This window comes from Rhinolophus ferrumequinum, chromosome 3 (assembly GCF_004115265.2).
Source record: "Rhinolophus ferrumequinum isolate MPI-CBG mRhiFer1 chromosome 3, mRhiFer1_v1.p, whole genome shotgun sequence".
NCBI classification, from domain to species: domain Eukaryota; kingdom Metazoa; phylum Chordata; class Mammalia; order Chiroptera; family Rhinolophidae; genus Rhinolophus; species Rhinolophus ferrumequinum.
The window spans coordinates 69,188,431-69,215,117 of record NC_046286.1 but is presented as its reverse complement, the minus strand read 5'-3'; the positions used below and the strand labels follow the sequence as shown (position 1 = coordinate 69,215,117).

General features: G+C 38.7%; 1 protein-coding gene across 8 annotated transcripts in view; it reads left to right on the top strand.

Annotated features, from left to right (window-relative positions):
• The first annotated feature begins 8,229 nt into the window (after positions 1 to 8,229).
• Positions 8,230 to 26,687, top strand: part of MCM9 (minichromosome maintenance 9 homologous recombination repair factor) — a 70,509-nt gene continuing 52,051 nt past the window's right edge. For 3 of the 8 annotated variants that reach the window (XR_004421994.1, XM_033096742.1, XM_033096734.1), the window contains exons 1-7: positions 8,230 to 8,546; positions 10,908 to 11,226; positions 12,758 to 13,074; positions 14,810 to 14,891; positions 19,653 to 19,853; positions 24,166 to 24,291; positions 25,673 to 25,792. Coding sequence is in view for 6 of the 8 variants with exons in the window: in XM_033096742.1 (XP_032952633.1) it covers positions 10,923 to 11,226; positions 12,758 to 13,074; positions 14,810 to 14,891; positions 19,653 to 19,853; positions 24,166 to 24,291; positions 25,673 to 25,792 (1,150 nt within the window). In the remaining 2 variants the exon portion in view is untranslated. Of the gene's footprint in view, positions 8,547 to 8,571; positions 8,744 to 10,907; positions 11,227 to 12,757; positions 13,075 to 14,809; positions 14,892 to 19,652; positions 19,854 to 24,165; positions 24,292 to 24,599; positions 24,731 to 25,672; positions 25,793 to 26,687 lie in introns of those variants that run through there. The other 5 variants (XR_004421995.1, XM_033096701.1, XM_033096710.1 and 2 more) reach the window with 5 other exon arrangements.

The following is a 26,687-nucleotide window of genomic DNA, read 5'->3' as shown; positions in this document are numbered from 1 at the left end:
TCTGGACGCTGATGGTAACCACTTTGAGCACCTCTTGTAATTGCAAAAGTCAAACGTGACTTGTATGCATCTTTTGTTATCAGTATACGTATATTGAGTATTACAATTAAAAGTTTTTCCTTTCTTAAAATGTGTATACATTTTTTGGCACCCTCTGCATATTATGTGTGTAATTATAACAGTTATTTTTATTTGAGATGGAAGAGTCTTTAACCTTTGTAATTACTGCATAATAAAATTTGTTAGAACAAAGAATAATGCTTTTCATTTTTTTCTGGTAAGTTTAATTTTTAAGTACTTTTTAATTGCAGGTAATACTTGCCAGAAAGTTTTACTGCATAATAATCATAAACTATCAAATTATTTAACTTCAATAATCATAACAAAATCAAGATAAGGAAAAATGTCTTAATTTGTTCCCTTACTGTGTACAGGTATAATTAAACTGTGTTCTCTAAACTTACAAGGCTAGAATGGAAACACTTGTGGACTTTCAGGTATCTAAAATACTGCTGACTTATTTATAGTGTTTTAATTATTCTGATAGTTGAGAATCTAGAACTTTTAGTACAATTAGAATCTAAATTAATATTATGATTTATGGCAAAAATTTATTAAGAGACAGTCAATTCTATCTTAATTTGTCTTAAAAGCGTTTGTTAGTTTTAAAAGTCATCAATATGGTGTTGTCATATGAACATGGGCTCAACTAACCACTGTCACATTAAGGAGACCTTTTATTCCTTTAAACGTCCAGCCCACTTTGGCAGGATACTATTTTGTATCCTACAGCATCTTGCAAGAGTGCATCCATTTCTAGGCGTGCCAAATTTAGTTGATTTGGTAATATAGATTTTAGAAAAATATAGGTGAACAAGATAAATACAAAGACATGCTCTATGAATGATTATAATTACGTTAAAGACCAACTTTCTAAGTGGTTATTATGTGTCAGGCACTGCTAAGCGGGCAGTAGAAACATTCTCATTTAATCCTCACAAAATCTTTAAGGACTAAACCATTGCATGTGAGTTATGCATGGTGGTAACATGCTCTTTAAGTTATCCTGAAAAAAAAGTTTCTACAAAATACTTCGTCTGAATTTTTTTTCATAAACTAGGAGATTGTATTTTCCAAGAAAAATGGTTAATGCTTATTTCAGAAAATATAAGCACATTTTCTTGCCCCTATTTTGCACCTGGTTTATACATATCTCATAATTTGGATGTTCAGTTACCAAGGTTTTGATGACTAGTACTCATGCAGGTGACTGGGCTAGATATGGAGATACAAAGATGATGGACATCTGTCCTCAAGGAGTCAACAATGTACTTGTTAAAATAGTCTAGAACCAACCATTTAACAGCAATATCAGAAGGGCCACAAATAAGATTTATGGAGTGTACAATGGGAGCAGAAGCAGAGAGGAGGCAGTGATTAACTCTACCTAAATGGTGGCTATTTACCCTAACCTGTCGTTACATAAGCTCGACATGGAAGTGATACCCAAGCATACTACTGAAAGATGAGTAGGAATTAACCAGAGAGACCAAAGATGGGGCTGTTCTGGGACAAGCTGAAACAAGAGTCAGGAAAAAGCAGACCAGCTGCATTCTGAGCATCAGTATAATCCTGTGGGACCAACGTGGTATGATAAGAGAGCAGACACTTCTTAGCACCTTCCTTATATGAGACACTACACTTTTAACATTTTTAACCCTTCGACAACTCTGTTGAAGAACGTGAACATGCCTTCCTTTGCTCCTCCCCCCAACACACATGCACGCACATGCACACACACACACACAATTATACAACTGGTAAGGGTTGAAATCTATGTTCTTTCCATTATGCTACAAATGGCCTGGAATGTATAGTAAGGAATTCAACTAGATCCTCTAGAATTTTGAGCAGGTAATAAACAGCATGATTATATTTTTAAAAAGAATTTTTTTAATCACCATATTGGCTGCAATTTGTTCAGAATAGATGGGCGAGACCAATTTGAAGCTTACTGAATTGATTCAAATGAAAACTGAACCAAAAAATTGTTTGTTAGTGGGAATGGAGATGAGGGGAATAAAGAGTAAAAATGTAGACTTGGTGGGAGTTGGTGAAAATTGACGTGTGGAATATGAAAGAAAATGAAGTATGGGCAAAAGATAGTGTGATTTCAGATAAACTGAAATTAAAGTTTCTCTGGAATAATTAATAGGCACTTAAACACACGGATTTGGAGCATGGCATATATGAGACTGATAAAGCCAAAGGTTTGAATAGAACTCTGGGGGACACCAACATTGAAGGGGCAGGCAAGGCTTGAATGAGAAGTAGAGTTATAGAGTTATAGCCCCAAAAGCATGATGTTGTGGGAGAACAATGTTCCAAACAGAGCAGCCAACCAGGTACTGTAGAGATCAGGAAAGGGAAATGATGAAAAGGGTCCGCTGGCTTTAACAACTAGAACACGGTCTTAGCAAAAGCAGATTCAGGGGAATTGGTAGATTCCAGAGAAGTGCATGGAAGGAAGTTGACTGTGAGTGAAAAGCCTTATTTGCAGAAACCTGGCGATACAGGGATGGGGAAAGAAAGAGACGGGGTTGCAAGGTCGAGATGGGTTTTATTTGTGTTTTATCTTACTTTTGTGCTGGGAAGAGATGAAGGAATTAAAAGCACAGGAGAAAGAAGAGACAGGCAAATATTTTACAACTTTCAACTGTTTACTGGGTCATAAGTAACATGAGACGGTCGAAAGAAGTCATATACAAATGGTTAACATTATGATTGAAGAAAAAGTTTCAGCAAGACATTTGGGAGTTGGAAGAAGCCTTACAGGCCATGTCTTCTGATCTCCAACAGAATGCGTGAATCTCTGTAACATCCCTAACTGAACTGTAATACTCCAGTGCTGTAATACCTGAGGCTTCCAAGTGTTGGCTCTGCCATTAACAAGTGTCTTCACCGCTGTGACTCAGTCTCCTGGGATGTGCTCTTTGGCATCTTCAGCTACTTGGATGCAGGTTTATAGGAATGGGTAGTTATATTTAACCAGGATTAGGATTTTGTTAGGTAAGTACCACAGAAGGAGGGAGTTCAGAACAGCAAGTGTGTTTGCAGAGAAGTGATGGTAATGATAAAAAAAAAAATGCTATTTATCATTTTTAACAACCTTACTACGTTTATGCTAGGATTTTAGAAGTAAAACCACAGTGGCAGATACTATCAACTGCCTTATTGTTGTCTGATCAACAATTTCCAATGTGTTTTGGGAAGGAGGGGTGCTTCCCCACACATCCAAGCAGTTTTAACACACCAGCTGGGTGTCCTACAATTTAAATTAATCCTGACACTATCTACCTGGTGATAGTGGCAGGCCCCAAACGTTAAGGGCTCAGTCTCACAAGGCCACTCTCCACTTCAGATACCAATCACAAACTCAGGTTGTCACCTGCGCTCCTGATGCCTGGCTATAAATCAGAGGTCCCCATGAACCCCTCCTTAGGTTCAATTAATTTGCTAGAGCAGCTCACAGAACTCAGGAAATCTGTTTACTCATTAGATTACAGGTTTATCACAAAGGATATTAAACAGCTACATGAAAACAGGGTGAGGTCCCAAACAAAGTAGCATCTGTCCTAGATGGTATTGGGGCCCAGCACAGTGACATGTGAAAGCATCTGGTTCCTCAACCTGGAAGTTCTCCAAATCCAGTCCTTTTGGGTTTCTATGCAGGCTTCAGCACACAGGCATGGTTGATTAAATTAACTGGCCAGTGGTGACTGAGCCCAATCTCCAGCCCTTCTCTATTCCCAGAGACCAAGGGGGTCCAACCCTCTAATCACATGATTCGTTTCCCTGGCAACCAGTCCCCATCCTAAAGCATCTGAAGAGATAATTATCATATGATCCAGCAATTCCACTTCTAGGTATATACCCCAAAGCAGAATTGAAAGCAAGAATGCGAACAGATACTTGTACACCAATGGCCATGGCAGCATTATTCACAATAGCCAAAAGGTAGAAACGATCCAAATGTTCAACAGATGAATAGATAGCTAAAATAAAAAACTCAGTCTTTCCCTCCTGTTGTAGGGGAAACCCTCAATTCAATCTCCTATGTGTCTCCTTTACTCCTCATACAAAACACTTCATTTCTGACACTTCTGGTCACTAAATATGTGGGATTTTTTTTCCTACAACAAGCAAGTCTCTGATACCAGATGAGTACCTTACAATTTAACTCAATTCTGACACTATCTACCCAAAGATAGCATCAGATCCCACAGATTAATAGCTCAGTTCTACGAGACAACCCCTCCCCTCCTCAGCCCACCCCACCCAAACTGCAGATGCCGATAGCAAGCCCAGGTTAACACCTGTGCTTCTCACCAACTGGCTATAGAGCAGAAGTTCTATTAATAACAACCTCCCCCCCTCCCATCCCGATGACTCTGCTCCAGCACCTCACAGAACTCAGGGAAACACACCTACCAGTTTATTAAAGGTATAAAGGATACAGATGAACCACCAGATGAAGAGGTACGTAAGGTCAGGTCTGGACAGACCAATTACTGAAAATAAATTTGAATCAGCAATCTAAAAACTTTGAACAGACACAAGTCCAGGAATGAACAGCTTCACAGGTGAATTCTACCCAGCATTTAAAAAAGAATTAATACCTATCCTTTTCAAGCTATTCCAAAAAATTCAAGAGGAAACAATGCTTCCAGATTCATTCTATGAAGCCAGCATTACCTTGATACCAAAACCAGACAAAGACACTACAGAAGAAGGTGTGTGTGTGCGGGAGGGGTGGGGGGAAGAGGGGTGTGAAGAGAAGGAGAAGGAGAAGAAGAAGGTGATTGCAGGCCAATATCCTAGATGAACATAGATACAAAAATTCTCAACAAAATATTAAACCAAAATCAACAATGCATTAAAAGAATCATATGACATGACCAAGTGGGACCTATGCCAGGGATGGAAGGATTGATCAATATCCACAAATCAACCATATAAACAAAACCAAGGCCTCTTCCAACAAGATTGCCAGATACAAAGTTAATATGCAAAGTCACTTGTTTTCTTACATACCAGCAATGAACAAGTGGAATTTGAAATTAAAAGCACATTACCATTTACATTAGCACCCAAAAAAGGAGTACTTAGATAGAAATCTAAAATGGAGAGGTAGATATTCCATGTTCATGAATAGAAAGACTTCATACTGTCAAAATGTCAGTTCTTCACAACTTGATCTATAGATTCATCCCATCTCAAATGAAATCTCAGCAAGTTACTTCATGGATGTTGATAAACTGATTCTAAAGTTTACATAGAGGCAAAAGACCCAGAATAGCCAACTCAGTAATGAAGGAGAAGAATAGTGTTGGAGGACTGACACTACCTGACTTTAAGATTCACTATAAAGCTACAGTAATCAAGACAGCATAGTATTAGTGAAAAAAATAGACACATAGATCAATGGAACAGACTGGAGGGCGCACAGATAGACCCATGTAAATACAGTCCATGGATTTTTGACAAAAGAGCAAAGACAATACAGGTCTTTGACAAATGGAGCAAAGACAGTCTTTTCAACAAATGGTAGTACAACCAGATATCCACACGCACAAACACAATATCTAGACACAGATCTCACACCCTTCACTAAAATTAACTCAAAGTGAATCATAGACTTAAGTGTAAAACACAAAGTTATAAAAGTCCTAGAATGTAGGAGAAACCTAGATGCCCTTTGGTATGGTGATGACTTTTTAAATACAACAAAAACACAATCCATGAAAGAAAAAACTGATAAACTGGACTTGATTAAAATTAAAAATCTGCTTTGTGAAAGACAATGCCAAGAGAATAAGAAGATAAGCCACAGATTGGGAGGTAATATTTGCAAGACACATCTGATAAAGTACTCTTAAAACTCAACAATAAGGAAACTAGCAACCTCGTTTAAAAATGGGCAAAAGACCTGAAAAGATACCTTACCAAAGAAGATATACAAATTAAAAGTAAGCATATGAAGAGATATCCAACATCATATGAGTATGTCATCAGAGAAATGCAAAATGAAAACAAGATACCACCACACACCTATTAGAATGGACAAAATCCAAAACACCGACAACACCAAATGCTGGAGAGGGTGTAGAGCAACAAACTCTCATTCATTGCTGGTGGGAATACAAAATAACACAGCCACTTTGGAAAACAATTTGGTGGTTTCTTACAAGGCTAAACATACTCTTTACCATATGAACCAGCAATTACACTCCTTGGTATTTACCCAAGGGAAGTGAAAACTTCTGTCACACCAAAACCTGCACATGACTCTACATAGCAGCTTTATCCATTATTGGCAACACTTGGAATCAGCCAAGATGTCCTTCAGTAGGTGAAGTGTGGTATATCCAGATAATGGAGTATTATTCATCACCAAAAGAAATGAGTTATCAAACCATAAAAACACATGAAAGAACCTCAGACATATATTACACAGTGAAAGAAGCCAATCTGAAAACGGTACCTACTGTATGATTTCAACTATATGACATCCTGGAAAAGACAAAATGATGGATACAGTAAAAAGATCGGTTGCTGCCAGGGTTTAGGTGGGAGGGCGGGATGAACAGAGCACAGATATTTAGGGCAGTGAAACTTGGTATACTGCAATAGTGGGTACATGTTATATTATCGGTCAAAACCCATAGAATGTACACCACCAATAGTGTGCCTATTGTAAAGCATGAGTTTTGGGTGATACTGAAGTGTCAGTGTAGGTTCATCAATTGTAACAAATGCACCACTTTGATAAGAGGATGTTGCTAGTGGGGTAGGTGTGCCTGTATGGGGACACCCTTGTGAGGGCATATAAGAATTCTCTGTACTTTCTGCTCAATTTTGCTGTGAATCTAAAACTGCTCTAAAAATTGTTTTTGTTTTAATTTAAAAAATAATTAAAAAAAATAAACCTTATTTTTCTACATACTAGAAAGGAACAATCAGACATTGAAATTGAAAATGTTATTTACATAGCATCAAAAAGTATGATTTCTGGGCCAGCCCGGTGGCTCAGGTGGTTGGAGCTCTGTGCTCCTAACTCCAAAGGCTGCCGGTTTGATTCCCACATGGGCCAGTGGGCTCTCAACCACAAGGTTGCTGGTTCAACTCATTGAGTCCCGCAAGGGATGGTGGGCAGCGCCCCCTGCAACTAGCAACTGGCAACTGGACCTGGGTTGAGCTGCGCCCTCCACAACTAAGACTGAAGGGACAGCAACTTGACTTGGAAAAAAGTCCTGGAAGTACACACTGTTCCCCAATAAAGTCCTGTTTCCTTTCCCCAGTAAATAAATAAATAAATAAATAAAATCTTTAAAAAAAAGTATGATTTCCCCCTCCCACATGATTTTATGGACAAATCTGAGAGATTTAACAAAATCATCAAACACTGTTTAGAGATACTAAGTACTTAACACCTAAATAAACGGTGAGGTTTACTTTGTTCAAAGGTCGTATCACTCAATATTAACATGCAAATTCTTCCCATATTGACCTACAGATGCTATGCAATCCCAACAAAAACCCAGCTTTTTAACAGAAAAATGACAAACTGGTTTTCAAATACATATGGAAACACAAGAACCCAAACAACTTTCAAAAAGAACAACAATGGATGCTAAACAGTGATTTCAAGACTCATTATAAAGCCATAGTAACCAAAGACAATGTGGTATTTTTGTAAACAGACAAATAGATCTGGCAACAGAATTGTAAAGTCTTAGACCCACATATATAAAGGACAACTGATTTTCGCATAAGTGTAAAGACTTTGGTGGAAAAAGGATAGCTCTTTAAAACAAACGGCTAGATCTCTATAAGCAAAAAAAAAAAGTTATCTAAGATACACACTTCGCACCATATTCAAAAATTGGTTCAAAAGAAGGCCATAGGCCTAAACATAAAAAAACCACTCTAAAATTTCTAGATGAAAACACAAGAGAAAAATGTCCCTGGCCTTGGGTTTGGCGGAGCTCTTACACCAAAGGCGCAATCTAAACAATCCCTCAGAGCACAGCACCTCCGCCCGCCGCCTCCCCTTTCCACCTGGGGCGGCTTTTCATTCTAGCCCCGCCTCGGGCTCCGCGCCCCGCCCAGACTCTCTGCTCCTCCCGGGACCGTCCTGCACCCTCCCAATCCGCTCCGCCCCGCCTCTCGCGTCCCGAGGCGCCAGGTCCGGCGCGGTCCCGCCCGCTTCCCCACCCGGAAGAGCCACTTGAGCCGTGAAGTTGAGGCGGTGCGCGGGCCGGGCCTCCCTGGTGGCGCCTATTTCGCCCTGGCGGGAGGCGGGCCCGCCGGAGCCTGCGCGCCCCCGCGGCCGACGGTGCCTCGATAGGCCCCGCGCACGCGCTCCAGCCCCAGTTAGCGCCTTTGGGGTGCGGTGCGACGCGGCGGGGAGGCCTGACCTCTCCGCGCCCCTTCGCCTCGGGAGCGGCGCGCTCCTTGTGACTTCTGACACTGCTTATCCGCCAGTAAGTGACAGCAGCTGTCTCGTTTCACCGTTAATTATATTTTCTTCCGCAATTAGGCCAGAGTATCGCCCACATGTGGTTAGTTCAAAAACTGTTCAACTCCGGGACCGGTCCGGCGACAGAGCTGCCCGGTAGTGAACGCGGGAAATGTCAGAGACCTGCCCAGATGTTTTAGGGCAGGAGCCGCGTCCAGAGACGTAAGTGTGGAAAGCAGCCCTCGGACAACGACTCCCCTTTTGCCGAGCGCCCGCTGGCACCCGACAGAGCGGGGAGGAGGCGCGGAGAGAACGCGCGGGAACGGGAAGGGGGCGGGGCAGTGGGGCGGGTCCCGAGACGCGGCGCTCCCGGGCGAGGGGCGTGGCTCCGGCAGGTGCGGCGCGGCGCCTGGGCCACCCGTGATTCCCGGACTCCCAGCTCCGGTCACCGCTTGTTCACCCTCCTGGTTTTATTTGTTGGTGCTTCAGTTTGGTCCAGAGGATAAAGTAATGCAACATGGTTGTATTTTAACCTTAAATACTCAATAAGAAATGGAAAGGGAACTTGAAATTTGTAAAAAGGAGTAAGTGCCTCCAGTCCGTCGGGGTGGGTATGTTTATAGGGTTAGCGACCATCATAGAAACAGTTGATCAGTTTTGCACAGATACTGAAAGTGAATGCTATTTTTTTAAAACATGTTATTTTTAAACAGACTAGACGGAATTTAATCTGACCTTAATCTGAACCATGAATTCCCTTGCTGCCCTCTTCCTGCCCTATGTGGAGTTGTCTTAAATTGCTAAACTTGTGGGTCCAAATTTAATATGCATTTGTAGAATCTTAGAGATTCTCTTGTAGCCACTTTTAGGAGTCCAGTTTCTTTTGTGCTTTTTTGTTTTTGTTTGTTCATTTGTTTGTTTTAAGGAAAGGCCACATCATGGAAATACTGTATGATTAGTTCCTTCCCAAGTGCTCTTTCTTTTTTACACTTGACTGAGTTTATATTACCTAACCAGCACAAATTACTTATCAATGTAGGGACCAAATTTACTTTTACTTATTCTCTTAGATATACATACAATCATCTGTTAATCTCACACTGGCATTTTGTAATGGATTCTTGGCCGAACTGCTGTATACCCCCTTTCCTCCTTTCACACCTTCCAGAACAGATTCCCAGAGAAGGTAAAATATTGCTAATAAGCAGCATGTATAACGTATTTACGATGCTGAACTGTGAGCTTTATAACAATCTTTAATCATCTTTCTGTTTCTAGAGCCTAGTTTAGTAAATGTTGGTTAAATGAAGTAAGTCAAAGTACATTTGTCCTTAAGTGCTCTCTCTGTTTTTAAACAAAATAAGAGTTTCTTCGATGATCCAATTTGGACAGTTTATTTGTAACTGTCCATGTCCACCTCTGGAATTGTCAGCTCATTTAAATTTAATCCTTCTCTCCTTTGTGCTCCTATTCATATTGCATTTTTCCCACTGTTAGAGTGCTGGTATATTTGATCTCTCCTTTGGTTCTCTGAGGGCATAGAGAACCTTTCATTTCAAAGCATAGTGACTTGTACATGGTAGATGTCTGCATGTATACATGAAAATAAAATGGAGGTAGACCCTTCTAATCTATTGATACAAATTTTAAAAAATGTTGCCAAGGGAATGAGCTAGGCAAGTATTGAAATATACCATACTTATTTTCATTTAAAGACTAATTGTCCTTTTCTCAGTTTAATTACCTGGTTTCTTTACACTCTTGACATCTGTTTTTGCTGAAGCCAATAGTTTTCCTGGGTTAGGAAGAAAAAATAGGATATAAACTTCACCTACAAATGTAAATTTCTAAAGCCAATCTGATAACTATTCAAGTCAGAACTGACTATCAATTTGATTAGTAGTGGGTGTTCCATTTGTGTAGCAGAATACACATGCATATGTGTGTGTGACTAGAGAGGGAGATGTTCTTTATATGAATAAAGCCTAGAACCAGGACGCTTTCAAAGAACTCTACCAGGAGTAACTTGAGCCAAAAGACTGGCATTTAAGATTTTATACTTGAGAGTAAGTGTGTGTATGGAATGTGGTTAAAGAAAAAGCAAGGACCTTTTGGGGAAGAAGTTTTGGGACAGGATATGGGAAAGGCATTGGACCATGTTGGATTTTGATAATCAGTACCAAATTAGTTCTTTATCCACTTAAAAAATAATACATTTACTAAGTAATAGATAATTCAGGTCTAATTAAAATTTAAATTCAGGTAGTATTTTGAGATTATAGTGTGACCTAAATTCAGGATGATTTACAACCAAACAATTATTTTGTTAACTCGTGTGTAAGTCTGGAATAGCAAAGATATCATACAGCCCTTTCTTTTTCTTTAGTTACCTAGATTCAAGATGAATAGCGATCAAGTTATGCTGGTGGGCCAAGTGTTTGAGTCGTATGTTTCAGAATACCATAAGAACGATATTCTTGTAATCCTGAAGGAAAGAGATGAAGATGCTCATTACTCAGTTGTGGTTAATGCCATGACCCTTTTTGAGACCAACATGGAAATTGGGGAATATTTCAACTCATTCCCCAATGAAGTCCTAACTATTTTTGATGATGCACTACGAAGATCAGCTTTGACAATTCTCGAGTCCCTTTCTCAGCCCGAGGGTGTCTCCATGAAGCAGAACCTTCACGCCAGGATATCAGGTGACCATTTAAGGATTTTGTTATCATGTTATTCTCTAGGAACATTTTGAGAACCCCAACACATACTGAATTGAGATTACTGAGAAATAACTGTGATTTATGCTTAAAAATATATCCACTGTGTAGGTGAAGTAGCACTTGTCGGCCCCAGAGGGTTCTATGAAGCATTCCCCAGGAATTTGGAAATAAGTTTGTTTTCTGAGAGTTAAATCATAAACTCAACACAGAATAGAACATAGATGTATAAAAATTATCCTAAGCAAAAGTATGGCTCCCTTACGGGCAAAATGTGATGCAATCTGAGTTAATATAAATGAATATTTTCATTAGAAAGTGGGCAAGTCTGCCTTGGAAGCATAGAAAAAGAAGTCTTGTTGGCAGTGCCCACCTTGACTGTGCAGTATACAGTATATGGAGAGAGAATCTCAGGCAGCAACAGAGAAAATTTAAGTATCGATGGACTTGTAATCTGTAACACCAGGTTAATGTAGCCAGTTCCTTAAGCATTCATTTCATCTAATTTACTTTTTTCTTTTTTAATTCCATGCTTCCTGAACTATCTTCTGATTACTGTTATTATTTGGCTTTCAGAATAGATCTATCAACAGGAAAAAAATGTGTTGACCTTAGAAACTTAAAGTATAATCATACCTATCATGGTTATTTCTCGTGAGCTTGGCAAATCTGACAGATCCATCTTCTGTGTGCATACTTACCAGGTTTCCAAACTACTGAATTCTGAGGACCAGACAATGGACCATGGGACATGAACCAGTTTAAGAAATGCTATCTTGATAAACCTGTTAGGAGGCAGCCTTTGACCATCACAGTCAGCATCTCTCTACTCCCATGATACATTGTAGCTCAAATGAGAAAGGGCATCATTTGCACATAAAATTTTTCTTTGGCATTTCTTCCTATTAAGTTGACTCTTTATTAATGTTGAAATACACAATGTTTTTAAAGCATAAAGTGATGCTGTGGGTAAACCTCTAGGTAATTCAAGGATTGGAGACACTGTCAGACTTACATATTAATAAATCCTGAAACTAACTGAAAAAAGCAGTAGCCTTCTATCATCGTGGTACTCTTTTGTCATTATACTACCATCTCTTTATCACTCAACTTTGTGGTTTACTCAGAGTCGTCAGTTGATTATATGGGTGGCCCATGGCAGTATATTTTTCGTTGAATGTGGTTATGATTACATACTGTACTTAGATCCTACTGAGATTGCCCTCTTATGAGATGCAGTCCTTTTTTTAAAATTCTGGTTATTATGTCATCTAGATACGTACTTTTAAAGAGAATCCTTTGATAATTTTTATTTGAAATCTTTTCTGTCTTCTTAATTGATTTGATCTGATTTTTTTCTTAAGTAAAACACAAGGGTTTTTTTTTGTTGTTTGTTTTGGTTTTTTTCCTGAAGTTATCCTTTCTCCCCCAGGAAATATGAGGAAAGTCTGTTCTGTGTAGCCAAATGTCACGATTGATGTAGTTTTTTGTTGTTGTTGTTGTTTTTCTCCGTCAGGTTTGCCAATTTGTCCTGAGCTGGTGAGGGAGCACATCCCTAAAACCAAGGACGTGGGACACTTTTTATCTGTCACTGGGACAGTGATTCGAACCAGTCTGGTGAAAATCCTGGAGTTTGAACGGGATTACATGTGTACCAAATGCAAGTGTGTTTTTGTGGTCAAGGCTGACTTTGAGCAGTATTACACGTTCAGCCGGCCATCCTCATGTCCCAGCTTGGAGAGCTGTGATTCTTCAAAATTCACCTGCCTCTCAGACTTGGCTTCCTCTCCAACCAAGTGTAGAGATTATCAGGAAATCAAAATTCAGGAACAGGTAAATGATCAAATCAATGGGAAAAATGACTAATTTAAAGAAGTGTCTTTCAACTATGTGCAAATTTCTAGGACTGGGGAACACATAACAGATTACAAATGAAACTTGTGTCATCACTTTGTGGAAGATCAAGTGTGAAACTGCTGTACATATATCAATATAGTCTTTAAAAACCATGAAATAAACATCTTTTTATATAGAGCATTGGCAAGAGGATAGGGGAATGATTTAATAATTATGTTAAAATTAAGTGAATATTGAGGAAGTTCAAACTAGAGGTTCTTAACTAAGGGATAGGAGAAAATTAAATGCATTTAATTGGTTGTTAAACATTGCAGTGGGCTGGATTTGGGGTTTAGGTCCAATTTTTATTTGCTGTGCCAAATGAGGTGTACATAACCATTTTTTTTTTTAAAAGATTTTATTAGGGAAGGGGAACAGGACTTTATTGGGGAACAGTGTGTACTTCCAGGACTTTTTTCCAAGTCAAGTTGTTGTCCTTTCAGTCTTAGTTGTGGAGGGTGCCATTCAGCTTCAAGTTGTTGTCCTTTCAATCTTAGTTGTGGAGGGTGCCATTCAGCTTCAAGTTGTTGTCCTTTCAGTCTTAGTTGTGGAGGGCGCAGCTCAGCTCCAGGTCCAGTTCCCGTTGCTAGTTGCAGGGGCACAGCCCACCATCCCTTGCGGGAGTCCAACCGGCAACCTTGTGGTTGAGAGGACTCCTCCAACCAACTGAGCCATCCGGGAGCTCAGCGGCAGCTCAGCTCAAGGTGCCGTGCTCAATCTGAGTTGCAGGGGGCGCTGCCCACCATCCCTTGCTGGACTCGAGGAATTGAACTGGCAACCTTGTGGTTGAGAGCCCACTGGCCGATGGGGAATCGAACCGGCAGCCTTCGGAGTTAGGAGCATGGAGCTCTAACCACCTGAGCCACCGGGCTGGCCCCTATATGACCCCTTTTTAATACATGAGTACATGAGAGTGAGCCTGTTTTTTTTATTTGTATTTTGTGTGTTTGTCACTTAAACACAAAGGCTTATTCAGTGTCAAGAACTCAGACTCCTTTGGTCTTTCTACACCATTCTTGACTCGTGGCTTCTATTCTTCCGGTTGTCTATAGTCCAAGATGGTGGCTACAGCTTCTTCACATCTGTATCCTAGTCAGAGAACAAGAACAAGGAAGGATAGGCAAAAGTAGCTGCCATCTAATCCAAGTCTCCCCGTTTGAGTAGTCTCTCACAACATAGCTACTTACATTTCATTGGTCAGAACTTAGAATGGTCACACCTACATAAAAGCTAGCCTGGGATATACAGTCTTTTTACTGGTTGCATGTCCACATGGAATAAAACCAGAGTTCTGTTATTAAGGAATGATCAAAGGAACTTAGTGATTTGTCCCAGGTCTTAGTTAGGACCAGAGATCAGGAAAGAACTGCCTCTCTATTCTGGGTAACTTTGTTAATATGTTTAGTAGTTGGAGCATGTGTTTATTTTGACCATCCACAAGGTAGGTTGTCTTGGAGATGTTTTCCATATTGGTGTTTTATTTTACTCTAGTTTTAGTGAATTCTTAAACTGATATTAGGCACAATTTGCAAGAAAATTCCATAAATCCCCATCATAATTACATTGTATGATAATATCAGAAATAAAAATGGTAATTTCAAGAACTGCTAGGATTCTTAATATTTAGCGTGTAGTTAAGTGTACTCATTATCTGTTTTCTTTTCCTTGCTAGGTTCAAAGGCTATCTGTTGGAAGTATTCCACGATCTATGAAGGTTATCCTAGAAGATGACTTAGTAGACAGTTGCAAATCTGGTAAGAATTAACTTTTGTTAGCTTGTATAGGGGGTCCTAACGTATTGATTAGGAAAAGCCACTTTTTATTTTCCCAAGAGTGAGAGTAATTGTTCACTGTAAGAGCAGAGCCTGGCATGTAGGTAGGCCCTGATAGCAGGAAAGAAACGGGGCTAGAGTTTAGCAGTCTAGTCCAGCGGCTTGTTTTATACATGAAGAACCTAACTTGCCCAAGATCACTTGGAGAGTTCAGTGACAGAACTAGAACCTGAACCCAGCTCCACTGACTTCTAGTCCAGTACTCTCTACAGTGCACCATAGCTAAACAGGAGCAACATTTTTAAATGTTGGATTTAGCAGGCAGTTACATAAGAAACATCAGAGGATGTGACCATCAGATACTCCTGCAGCTGTATGGGGTTCTAAAAGAAAGGAGGTGATTGTTTCTCTCTGTGTTGTTAACACCACTATAGGAGTCAGATTGATTTTTGGTCTTCTCTCCTCTGAGGGTCCTCAGAGCTTCCACTGGCCAATTGCCTGAATTGAGAGGGAACTTGAAACCATATTGAAAAAAGAACTGTGGGTGTTTAACATGGATGAGCCTCAGGAAGGACATGACAACCAACTTCCATTAGTTGGAAGATTGTCATATAGAAATGGAATTGGAATTATAGATGCTATTGGTTTCAGTGGCTGAGGCTACATGAAGGTAGATTTTGACTCAGTATCTAATAATCAAAGGTGCCCAACACGGACCTCGGATGGTGGTGAGTTTAAGCAGAGGGTGTACGCCATCTTGTTTGCTATTTGGGCCTCGTGATGGCAGTTATCTGTATGACCTACAGTGTTCAGGCAAAACAGAGACCCTCTGAGCCTTGGAGCTGTTCAGGAAATCCCAGGCTCCAGAGCCTGGTTGTTGAGAAGTCATTCTAAATTATGCTTTGATCTTCAGGCCACCAACCAGGCAACTCCTAAGCTCTCTTTTGTTCCTGTCACTCAGCTGTCTCCTTACTGCCTCATTGGGAAGCTTGGGAAGAATCAAATGTACAAGTGTTTGTGGAAGGGTGAGGATTAGTATCGGCCAATGTCTATGGAATGGAGGTGTCTATGTTGAATTTTAAATTACAGTTTTTATAAAGAAAATGGTAGGGAAAAGTTTTGTTTGGAAAATTAAGATATTAGACGATTTCATAAATCAGCAGTGTCACTCAAGTGGGTAAATACTATTCTCTTCTGCAGTAATCACATTTAAATATCATAGGAGATATTTTTAATAACATTTGGTATGTTTTTTTAAATGAATATGTTGGTGATAATTTGCATTTATAATGCAAAAAGAGAGAATGAGAAAGGGTGCTTTCTTCAGTTGTTGTAGAGGGTAGGTCTGTAAAATTTACATGGAACTGCTCAGTTCCAAAAGGTGAAAATCATAGACTGCTTTCAAAGTGATCATCTTAAAAGTTTTAATCAAAAACTTCTTCTAACCAAAGTACTTGATGTCTATATATCAACACAGCTGTCCTCATCATTTCTTCTCCCTCACTGTCTTCTGACCATACTGACGGAATTCCGACTGGTAGAGAGCTTGAAAGCCTTTTGGACTTACAGACGTTCAGTCCCAAAGTTGTCCTCAGAGCTGCAAATCTTTCATCAGCTTCTCTAAGGCTGTATTTCCAGCCCAAGAAAAGGAGAATGGAAACTTGTTCCCCTAACACCAGCATCTTCTGCTCCCTACACGCATTTCCAGGCCTTGTCCAGACCTGTGTCTGTAAGGAGGATATGAGAGCTTATCCTTTCTCTTTCCTCCACGTATTCCAAGTAACTTAAAAACTGACTAACGATTTCCACTTCCTTTTAATTAACATTTAAGTTAAATTGCAGGCAGGTGGGTCAGAAAATGGAAATGATTGCTAAACGTTAGCTGAATGTCAGCAATTGCCTTTTAATTCACTTCAACATTCCCTCCTTTAAATATTTTTCATTCTCACTAAAACACCCTTCATGTCTATAGCACAAGTGTGTCCCCTTGGCAGTAAGAGGTATGTCTGATCTCTTACTCCACGTCCCAGTTCTCCCCTACTTAACAGATCAGTAATGTTTCATGTTGTTAAATTCCATCATTTCCCTTTGCTTAACCTAGACTTCTCCAAATGCCTCATTTATAAAATATTTACTGAACTGACATTTCATTAAAATGATGAGGCAAGTACTCTATGGAAATTTAAAAGAATTCAGTATCTAGAGTCAAGAATAATTCTTTATCAAAAGACCCCCCCAATCCACCCAAGAATTACTTTTGAAATTTATATCAAATACATTAACAGTTTATACTTACATAAACAGTACACTAGGGAAATAACTGGCTTGATGATGGATTTCCTGCTAAATGGACAAGACTCTGTCAAAGTATGTTGTTCATACAGGACTCTAGATTTTAACCAAAATCAGTAATATCTGCATCAGCAAAGCAGTGCTTGTATGAGCTTAGCCTGGACATGAAAATATCCGTTGATGGAGGATAAGCTGTTTTCGTGCAATTCATCTAAACTGAAAAAAATCTTAAGCTATTTTTCTTTCACGTCACTAATAATAATAAAGAATGGATGGAAGCAGTCTTATCAATAGATATCTTTTCATTTATCCATAGCTACAAATCTCTGTGGGAATCAGAAGATGTAAATGGCATAATCCTTGCCCTCCAGGAATTTACAGTCTAGCTAAGAACCCCAGTCTGACACTGGAGGGTAATGCAGTTGGAGGTTGTATGCTGCTGGCTGTCAGTACAGCAGATCAGAGATGGCGACGGCTGTGATGGCTGCTGTGGTAAATATGCTAAAGAAGACAGAGCAGCACAAAGAGATTAGGTTATGAGAGAGAGAATTGTAGCTTCTGGAAAATGACGTTGTTTGTAATAACTTTTACTGTGGAAAACTTTAAAATGAGTATCTCTTGCCTTGGACTGTCATATATCCACAATTGTTCTGATGCTCATATGAATCTGCTGCTTGGTACATATTTGAGTAAATGAAAACATGTATATAGTAAAGGCTTTTTGAAGGTATTAGTTGTTCTACAAATGTAAGGTAGGTTTAGAATAATAATAATAGCTAATATTTGTTGAACACTTATATTCTAGATACTGTATTTTTAAACATCATCTGATTTAATTCTCACTATAGTCCTATGATGTAAATATAATTATTCCCATTTGTAGGTCAAGATATAGGCTCAGCAAAGTTCAGTAGCTTGCTGAGTTTCATAGCCAGTGAGTAGGGAAGCTGGGATTTAAATCCAGATCTGACAAGTCAGTGCTATTGGCCATTCTTCAGTAGTGTCCACATTTTCCATAGTATCACTGCTGATTGAAGTCAGATTATTTCTACTGAGTGCTATATCTAAAAGTTAAGTTCCTCATTGGACTCATTTAGAAACAACCTAAATGTAACCCATTAAAATGACCATAGTAGAGGACTGTTCTCAGTGCTCGTATAAAGTTGCCCCAGTCATTTTCATCTAAAAAGTTTGGTGCAGAAAGTATAATAAATGATCATTATTTTTCACTGGCTTTAAAAACCCTCCAAGCAGTGGGTTAGGCAGGATCTTGAAAACGTGGTCAAAGTACCTATTTAATTTGTTACTATGAAGTTGCCTTTGGTGAGAATTTTGGTTTGTATTCTGTGAATTGCTACCAAGTTCCATGCATTTGTCATTTACAGAACACTTTTTCAGAAAATCAAAAACTCGGTGGTTTATACATCACATATTGAAATTTAGAGACTGGAAGGCATTTTGTACCAGCAAACATATATTTGACACTGCCTGTTAGTTCAGAGACATTATTTATTGTGCAAAATATAAACATCAGGCTAAGCTTTGGGTATGTCCAACAAGATTGAAATCTTTGGGGACTAGGATTATATGTCTTTTTAGTTTTGGCCCGTTTTTCTCCAGTAGCCAAATATTGAATGACAAGGATTCATAAAAACATGTTACTGATGCATTGAATTGCATGAGCAGAGATGTCAGTGTTTGGAGAATGTGCCTATAAACTACCCAAGGCCACTTAGGAAAATCTTTGAAAATTTACTGTTCCGTCCACCAGGAATGGGAAAGTTTCCTCAGGTGGGAAGGAAGCAACTAAGAAGGAACAAGCAGGGTTGTATCTTGTGCTTTCTTAGTTTGTGGAAAGGAGCTTTGACGTAGAATAGGTACTCATTCATTTCTTGGTGCATTCATTCTTTTGTTCATTTAAAAAAAAAAAGACTGAATAAAATGCTAACAAATGTGGTAAGTAAAAATTAACATACTCGAAACTAGCTAGTATCAGTAATCAAAGATTTTCTCCTTTTCTGACACCAAATTGATTATAGTTTAACCTTCTGGCTGCAGTTTTCACCTCTTTAAATGACAACTATGCCTAGAGACTCTGAAAGGATGAGTATTTCACTCAGTGTGATAATAACAAATAAACCATCCAGTAAATTATTTTCCCAGTGAAGGGTAGTAATTTGGTGTGATTATAATGTGACAGATTAAGAAAAATAAAAATACTGACTTTAGATTTTAGTTGTGCAGATACAAATACCTGTTTAAAAAAAAAAAATCAGGAACCTGTGGTGGTTTTTGCACCCACATTATTTTCTGGATGAGTGCTGGATGAGTGTACTGCACTTTAAACCCTGGTCAGGGAGTGGTTTATTTCTTAGTTCTGGTCCTTTGTCATGCAAGTCTGTGCCCAGGATGCAGGTTCTACTGCTGGACTCACTAGGTGTTTTTTCCCAGGTGATGACCTCACGATTTATGGGGTCGTAATGCAGAGGTGGAAGCCCTTTCAGCAGGATGTGCGCTGTGAAGTGGAGATAGTCCTGAAAGCCAATTATGTCCAAGTAAATAATGAGCAGTCTGCGGGCATCATCATGGATGAGGAGGTCCGAAAGGAATTTGAAGATTTTTGGGAACACTATAAGAGCAATCCTTTTGCAGGTGTGTGATTAAGGGTATGAAGCTGACAGCTATTCAGGGCATTTCACTCAATGGTTAAATATGTTGTCTGTGATTAGGGAGCAGCCTTACAAGCTGTACAACTCAGTGACTGAGTTCTAAGAGTAGCAGCATCGGGATGTACCTCTAGCCAATGTCTCCCTGGGAAGCCCTTTTCTGGCCGTCTTTTCTAATTAGCGATCTTCCTGGAAAATTAAGGTCGGATTCCAAGAGATTTTACATTTCTTACTATTATTGTAACATCTTTACTGCCAAAATAATTTCAGAGTTTTCTTCCTTCTTTACCAGTTAAACATACATTTCTTCCTTATTTAAATAGGCAGAGACTCAACCTATTATGACACATCATCCTATTAAAGCCATTATTTCTTTTCTGATATATTTTAGATTATACGGACAGCTTCACACTGTTTTAGTTGAAGATTTAAAAACAGGAAATAAGCAGGAACGAGATGATGAGTGAATGGAAAGATGCAAAAAAATAAGCTTTGTCATCACAGCAAAAATTTTGATTATGACACTAAGATATAATTACATAGATTAAAATATCACAGGCTTTGGGTTTGCAGAATATTTTTATTTAAAATTTCCCAGTGTATTAAACTCCAGTAAAACCGTCAAATGCCTGTTTTCATTCTTCCTTGGCTGTATCTTCTGAGAAAAATAAACCAAAGGCAGTAATAGGCTATTTCTGATAAACTTCATCTCCAATCTAATACATAGTAATTACTTTATTCTTAAATCAGATGCTGAACTGGACAGATATCATTTCACAAAATAAGGCTCTTACTTGCCTAACTTAGAGGTCGTTTGCTCTTATTTAGTGGTATGAATTTTTTTTTTTTTTTTGCTTCTGTGTAATACATATGTCATGGTTCCTAATCATTCTCTTATCTGATCTATACAGAAAGAAACAAAAATCTCTAATTATTATAAAATTATTTCTTCGGATCATATCCTTACAAAAATCTGTAGCTCTTCCTTGGAACACAGTCATATCTTATTAATTGCAGTCCCATATCTCAGCTCTACCTAGTGCCAGTGAAAGAAGGGCATCAGACAGGCTCTGTCCAGACCATCAGAAGCACTTTGTGCTGGCAATGAAAAAGAGTCTATCTTGTTTTAATTAGAAGGATATAGATGTACAATTCATTTACTGAATAAAAGGAAGAAATACGAAGTCGGACAACTAAGTTCAAGAACTCATCCAGAAAAGTACTATACACCTCATTGCTGAATATCACTATGGTCACCTTCAAAGTACTCCCCTGGGGAAGCTATGCACCGACGCCAGTACCTAGTCCACCCTTCAAAGCATTTCTGGAACTCTTTTCCTGGAATGGCCATCAGAGCTGTCGTCGTATTACCTTTGACGTCCTAAATGTCATCAAAATGTCTTCCTTTCAATATTTCCTTTATCTTTGGGTAAAGAAAGAAGTCATTAGGGACCAGATCAGGTGAGTGGGAAGGGTGGTCCAATACAGTTATTTGTTTACTGGCTAAAAATTCCCTCACAGACAGTGCCATGTGAGCTGGTGCATTGCCGTGATGCAAGAGCCATGAATTGTTGGTGAAAAGTTCAGGTCATTTAACTTTTTCACACAGCCTTTTCAGCATTTCCAAATAGTAAACGTGGTTAACTGTCCAGTTGGTACAAAGTCATCGTGAATAATCCCTCTGATACCAAAAAAGGTTAGCAACATCATTGCAACAAGTTCACGAACTTAATTGTCAGACCCCATAAATATTATAACCTTGTGAGAAATGCTAAGTAGGAAGACAGAGAAAACGAAGCAACATTTTTCTTTTTTAGTGAGAACAGATTCCTTTGTCATGCTTTGTTAGTTTCCCACGTACCCAGTAACAGCACAATAATTTCACCACTTCAAAGCATATGTGTGTTTGTTGGGGTGGGATGGGGTAGGTGAGGGTGAGGAGCTGTATTCAGAGGGTCTCTTCATTTTGCTAGTGTGAAGCCAAATACTACTTGACTGCTCAGCTCTTGTGTGAAGCAGGAGGTGACCTGTTTCATGAAGACCTGAGACTGTGGGTACTGACTAGGAGAAGCCAAAGGCTTTATTCTCCTCTACAGTGACATCAGGGACACCATGCCCTGGTGCTTAGATGCTGGGTAGAAACCCAAATGTAGGCTTTGGGGTCGGTTGGGCCATCAGCCTACCCTGGGGTGACTCAGTTATCTTAGATCTAAGAAGTTCTCTTCATCGGGGTAACTGAAGGCTGTGCCACAATAGTGGATTACAAGGCCAAAGCCACACTATGAACATGGTCTAGAACCAGAAGTTTGGGAGGGAGGTAGAGAGGGGGGAAGTATCCACTCTAACACATTTTCTTCCATGATGTAGCCATGGGAGCTTCTATTGCCACAATCCAAGGAATCGAGTTTTTCAACTAGACAACAAATCAGGGGAATGGCTCTTCCCCTTTGCCTTTCTCTGGTCCTCATAGTATATATATTGCGTTGACTACAGTGTAAGGACATCTTAAGATCAGAAATAAGCACAAGTAATATGGGTAATGTAATAGTTAACCATTAAGTAGGTCCTACTCTGTGCTAGGTATCATTTTTCCTTTTTGCTATACACTTATTAACTCCTTTGATCCTCAGCATTTCTGTGTGATACCATTATTACCTCCATTTTACAGATGAGGAAATGGAAGCAGAGAGGTTAAGAATCTTGCCCATGGTCAGTTAGTAATAACACTGAGATTGGAATCCAGGCCTCTGACAGCAAAGCCTGTGCTCTTTACCACTGGGATGTGCTTCCTGTTGGCACATTAATCTCTGGTCTCTGAAGCCATCTTTCCTCAACAGAGCTGGCTCTTTGGTTTAGTTTGTGGCTTACATGTTGCCCAGGTTACTTTGCCTACACTTAAGCCTGCTTGTTGGGGCTATTTTGTCTTTCTTTCTTTGTGTAATCTCTAGTTTCTGCTCAGAATTTACCTACCTCTGTCAGGTCTTCTTATCTGCTTAGATTCCAGGACTTTCTTCCTGTTTTTGCTTCTGGGCTGGTCTACCTCAATAAAGGCAGGGATTCCCACCAGCAGTTAATGAACTTCCTTCCAGGATTTGCTAATTCTTTTTGGTCCTCTTTTTACTAAAATATTTTCTTTCTTCACCATTTTTGCCATCCCATAGCTTAGTTGCTACTGAGTTAATTTTGATTCATTACAAAAAGTAGCCTTTGTGTATTGGACCATAAATTGTGGAGAAAGGCCTTTTCCTTTCCCTTGATGGTTTGGCAGGAAAGTGTCTGGAACTGGAATCATCCGCTAAAGGAGTACTTGTATGATTATTTTCCTCCTCAGAACAGCTGTCACTGAAACAAGAGTACAAACTCAGAGTTAAGTATAAAAGTCCTGAAACATACAAATTAGTTACCAGCTTGTGGACATTAACTTCTGGTCCCATGATTGTGGACACAGTACCATCACAGAGGGGAATTCCATGGAAGATAAAACAGGCTCAGGAAAGGCTTGTTAGAATCTCATAGGTTCCTCTATTGGTTGATTAGGCCAGTGACCGAATGAAATACCTACTTTATTCATGCATGGGGCAGACAGATTCTCAGATTTGGTGCTTTGGCATTTTTGAAAACAGAACCTAAAACACTGGTATTCTCATAATTAATGCACATGATCAGAAGAATCCAAGACCTCCAGCTTGGATTGCTAGAGTTGAAGTTTATAATGATCTTCGTAATACCCTCGTAACTTAATTCTAACTAAAACAATTTACCAAATTGCTCAAAGCAAATGCTGAATTAACTTAGAAGGATGGATTGCTTTTCTCTTACACCTCTGGAGAAGCTCCATGAGCTCCAAGTACCTGTTGTATTTATTTAAAGGTTACTGGCTCCTACAGTCTGATTCATTGTTTCTGAGATCGAGCACCTTCCTTTTATTTAGGCAGTGGAGTAATTTTATTGAAATTACTGCACAGACAGTACAGCTGTTGGTATGTTTAAGAGAGAATGTTTGAGGAGGCCGAAAAGGAAATTCTTTTCTGTCCTTCTGAAGTATACTATAAATTTATAGAAATGTAAGCACGAAGCACCCAGGAATAAAACACAGACTTTTCATCTCATAGCATTAGTAAGAAAAGGACTTTTAGGACCAGAACTCAATTATTCACTTCTTTTAGTCATTTGGAAACGGTCCTCTTGATCATTTTCAATGGTAGAGTGTGTTTATAGGAAAATAGGACTAAAAGACAAAATTCAGTTAGGATTTCTTGAAAATTGTTGGTAACTTCAGATCTTTCTGCCTTTGCTAGGAAGAAATGAAATATTGGCCAGCTTATGCCCTCAAGTTTTCGGGATGTATCTAGTAAAGCTTGCTGTGGCCATGGTGCTGGCTGGTGGGATTCAAAGGATCGATGCTACAGGAACACGAGTTAGAGGTTAGTATCTATTTAAAATTTTGAGAAGTAGTAATACATACAAGGAGAGATGCTAGAACTTTTCTCTCCTGAATAAAAATTGCTTGTTGAGCTTTATTTTCCAAATGTAATCTTTTAAAGCTGACAGTTGTCTGACTATCTAATACTTAACCCAACATCTGCATATCAGGAGCTACTTTCTAGAATTCCAAAGACTAAAAGAAATCCTAAATTTTTTAATGAGTTTTAATGAGTTTTGCTTCCACCTCTAAGGGTGCCACAGAATAAAATCTTTACATGTCTATTACTGTTTTTCATTGCGTCCCCAGTCTCTCTTCAAGAGGAAGATAGCAGAAATAGTGCTTTTTAATGTCTCCACGTCAGTATCTCTCCATCTGTGACTGTCAGTGTGTTTCTCTGACTGCTGCTGTCAATCATCTTCCTGCCGATTCCCCTTCTGGTGGGTAGTAAATGTGCCGTCTGCCCTGTACTGCTGTAGGTCATGCATTCAAGCAAAGATTACTCTAAGTATGTAGTTACGTCCAAATGGCAGAAAGCTCTTTTGCGGCTAACACACTTAACTGACCTGAATCTGGCATAAAGTAGACTAAACCATAAGAGTACAAGGACATTACTGTCAATTAGGCTGTTTGTAGGTACTCTAAAACCATACAATACAGTATGGAATAGGAAGTATAATAAGGTTTATGTGTATTCTATGTTTTCATTATCTAGTTTGCAAGGCACTCTGCCAAATGTAAAAGAGTTTCCTAATAATACATTTTGAAAATTCTCACATATTACTAAAGAAACTTGTTTGATCAGTAAAATAATACATAGCACAGTATATTCATATTGTTCATTTGTGTTACATTTGAAAAATAAGAGTACTCTAAGATATTTCATTACACTAAAATTTTCATAAAATTAAAAGGTTTTCACTTAACTGTTGGAATCATAAGTGATGTGATATTTATAAAGCACTTACAAAGTCCCAAACACTTTTTTTAAAAGTGCTTAAATAAAAATAGAACAAAATACTTATATGGCTTGTATGAAGACTTAATCACAGTAGTTTGGGATTTAAAAATGGATTTAAAAAAGTCAAAAACTTTATAAGCCAAATTTTCTATAAAAACATTAAACATAGGCCTAACATCTGGAAATAGCACAGAGTCTATTAAAATAATTTAGATGTTGTGTCCCACTCAGAAATTAAAGTTGTTATTTATGATGACAGTTAACTTTTAAATCTTTCTTCAAATGACCTTAAGTAAAAGTCATATATAAAATATAAATTGTATTGGCATTCCAAGTGGACCATTTTCTTTTTGATCAATTATACTTGTTCATGGGCCTTTTCATAGAGATTTAAAACTTTCCATTATTTACTTTTTTCTAGGTGAATCTCATCTTTTATTGGTTGGGGATCCTGGCACAGGGAAATCTCAATTCCTCAAATATGCAGCAAAGATTACACAGAGATCTGTGCTCACCACAGGAATTGGATCTACTAGTGCAGGTATTTTACATGACAATTTTAATTTATTTAATGTTACTGCAGAAGCTAACACAATGGTTTTTTTCCTTATGAAAAGCACTTATAATTGGAAGAATTTTAAGCTAACTTTCAAGTTACTGTCAAAAATTGAAGGATATATGTAGCATTTCTTTTGTAGCTCTAAGAAAATATTTTAGAAGCTCCACCATCACTTAGTTATTTTCCAAAAACTTACCCCATGTATCTTTTTGCATCTTAGCTTTGAATGATCCTATTTGATTTTCTCATTCTCTAAGTGATTACCCATGCTTGTGCAGGAAAAAGTTATGTGTCACCTGGCATTTTATGAAGACCCAGCAAACAGAACACTGAAATGAATTAAATAGGAGAAAAAAAAAAATCTCACTTTACAAAAGTAGGTAGATGGCGTTGAGCTTAAAGTATTTTCATGCTCACACATGTCACCAGGAACAGTAGCTCCTATGGGAAATTTTTGGGTAGAATATGTTTTAGTATATGGAAACGTTTTCATCACTACAATGTGGAGCTTTATTTTCATACATTGTGATGATTCTTCCACAAGTACATTTAAAAGCCTTTGCAGATATAATGTCAAAATTCGATTATAAATTGACTTTAGGAAAAAAATTTTAAAAAAGGTTTTGATGCAATTTTATTGTATTTTTACACCATTTTGATTGGGGAAATATTTCTCCTTCTGTTCTTTAATAGGCCATTGGTTTCACACATTTTACAAATGTTATTTGCTACTTGTTAGGGGAGCCTAATGCCTAGGCCCTGTGCTCAGATTTCTTATGAGCTTATATTTTATACTTACAAAGCAGCAAATGCTCCATTAATGGTGCTACATAATGAGAGCCCCATTCTAAGGAGCCCTCAGGTTTTGGGATATAAT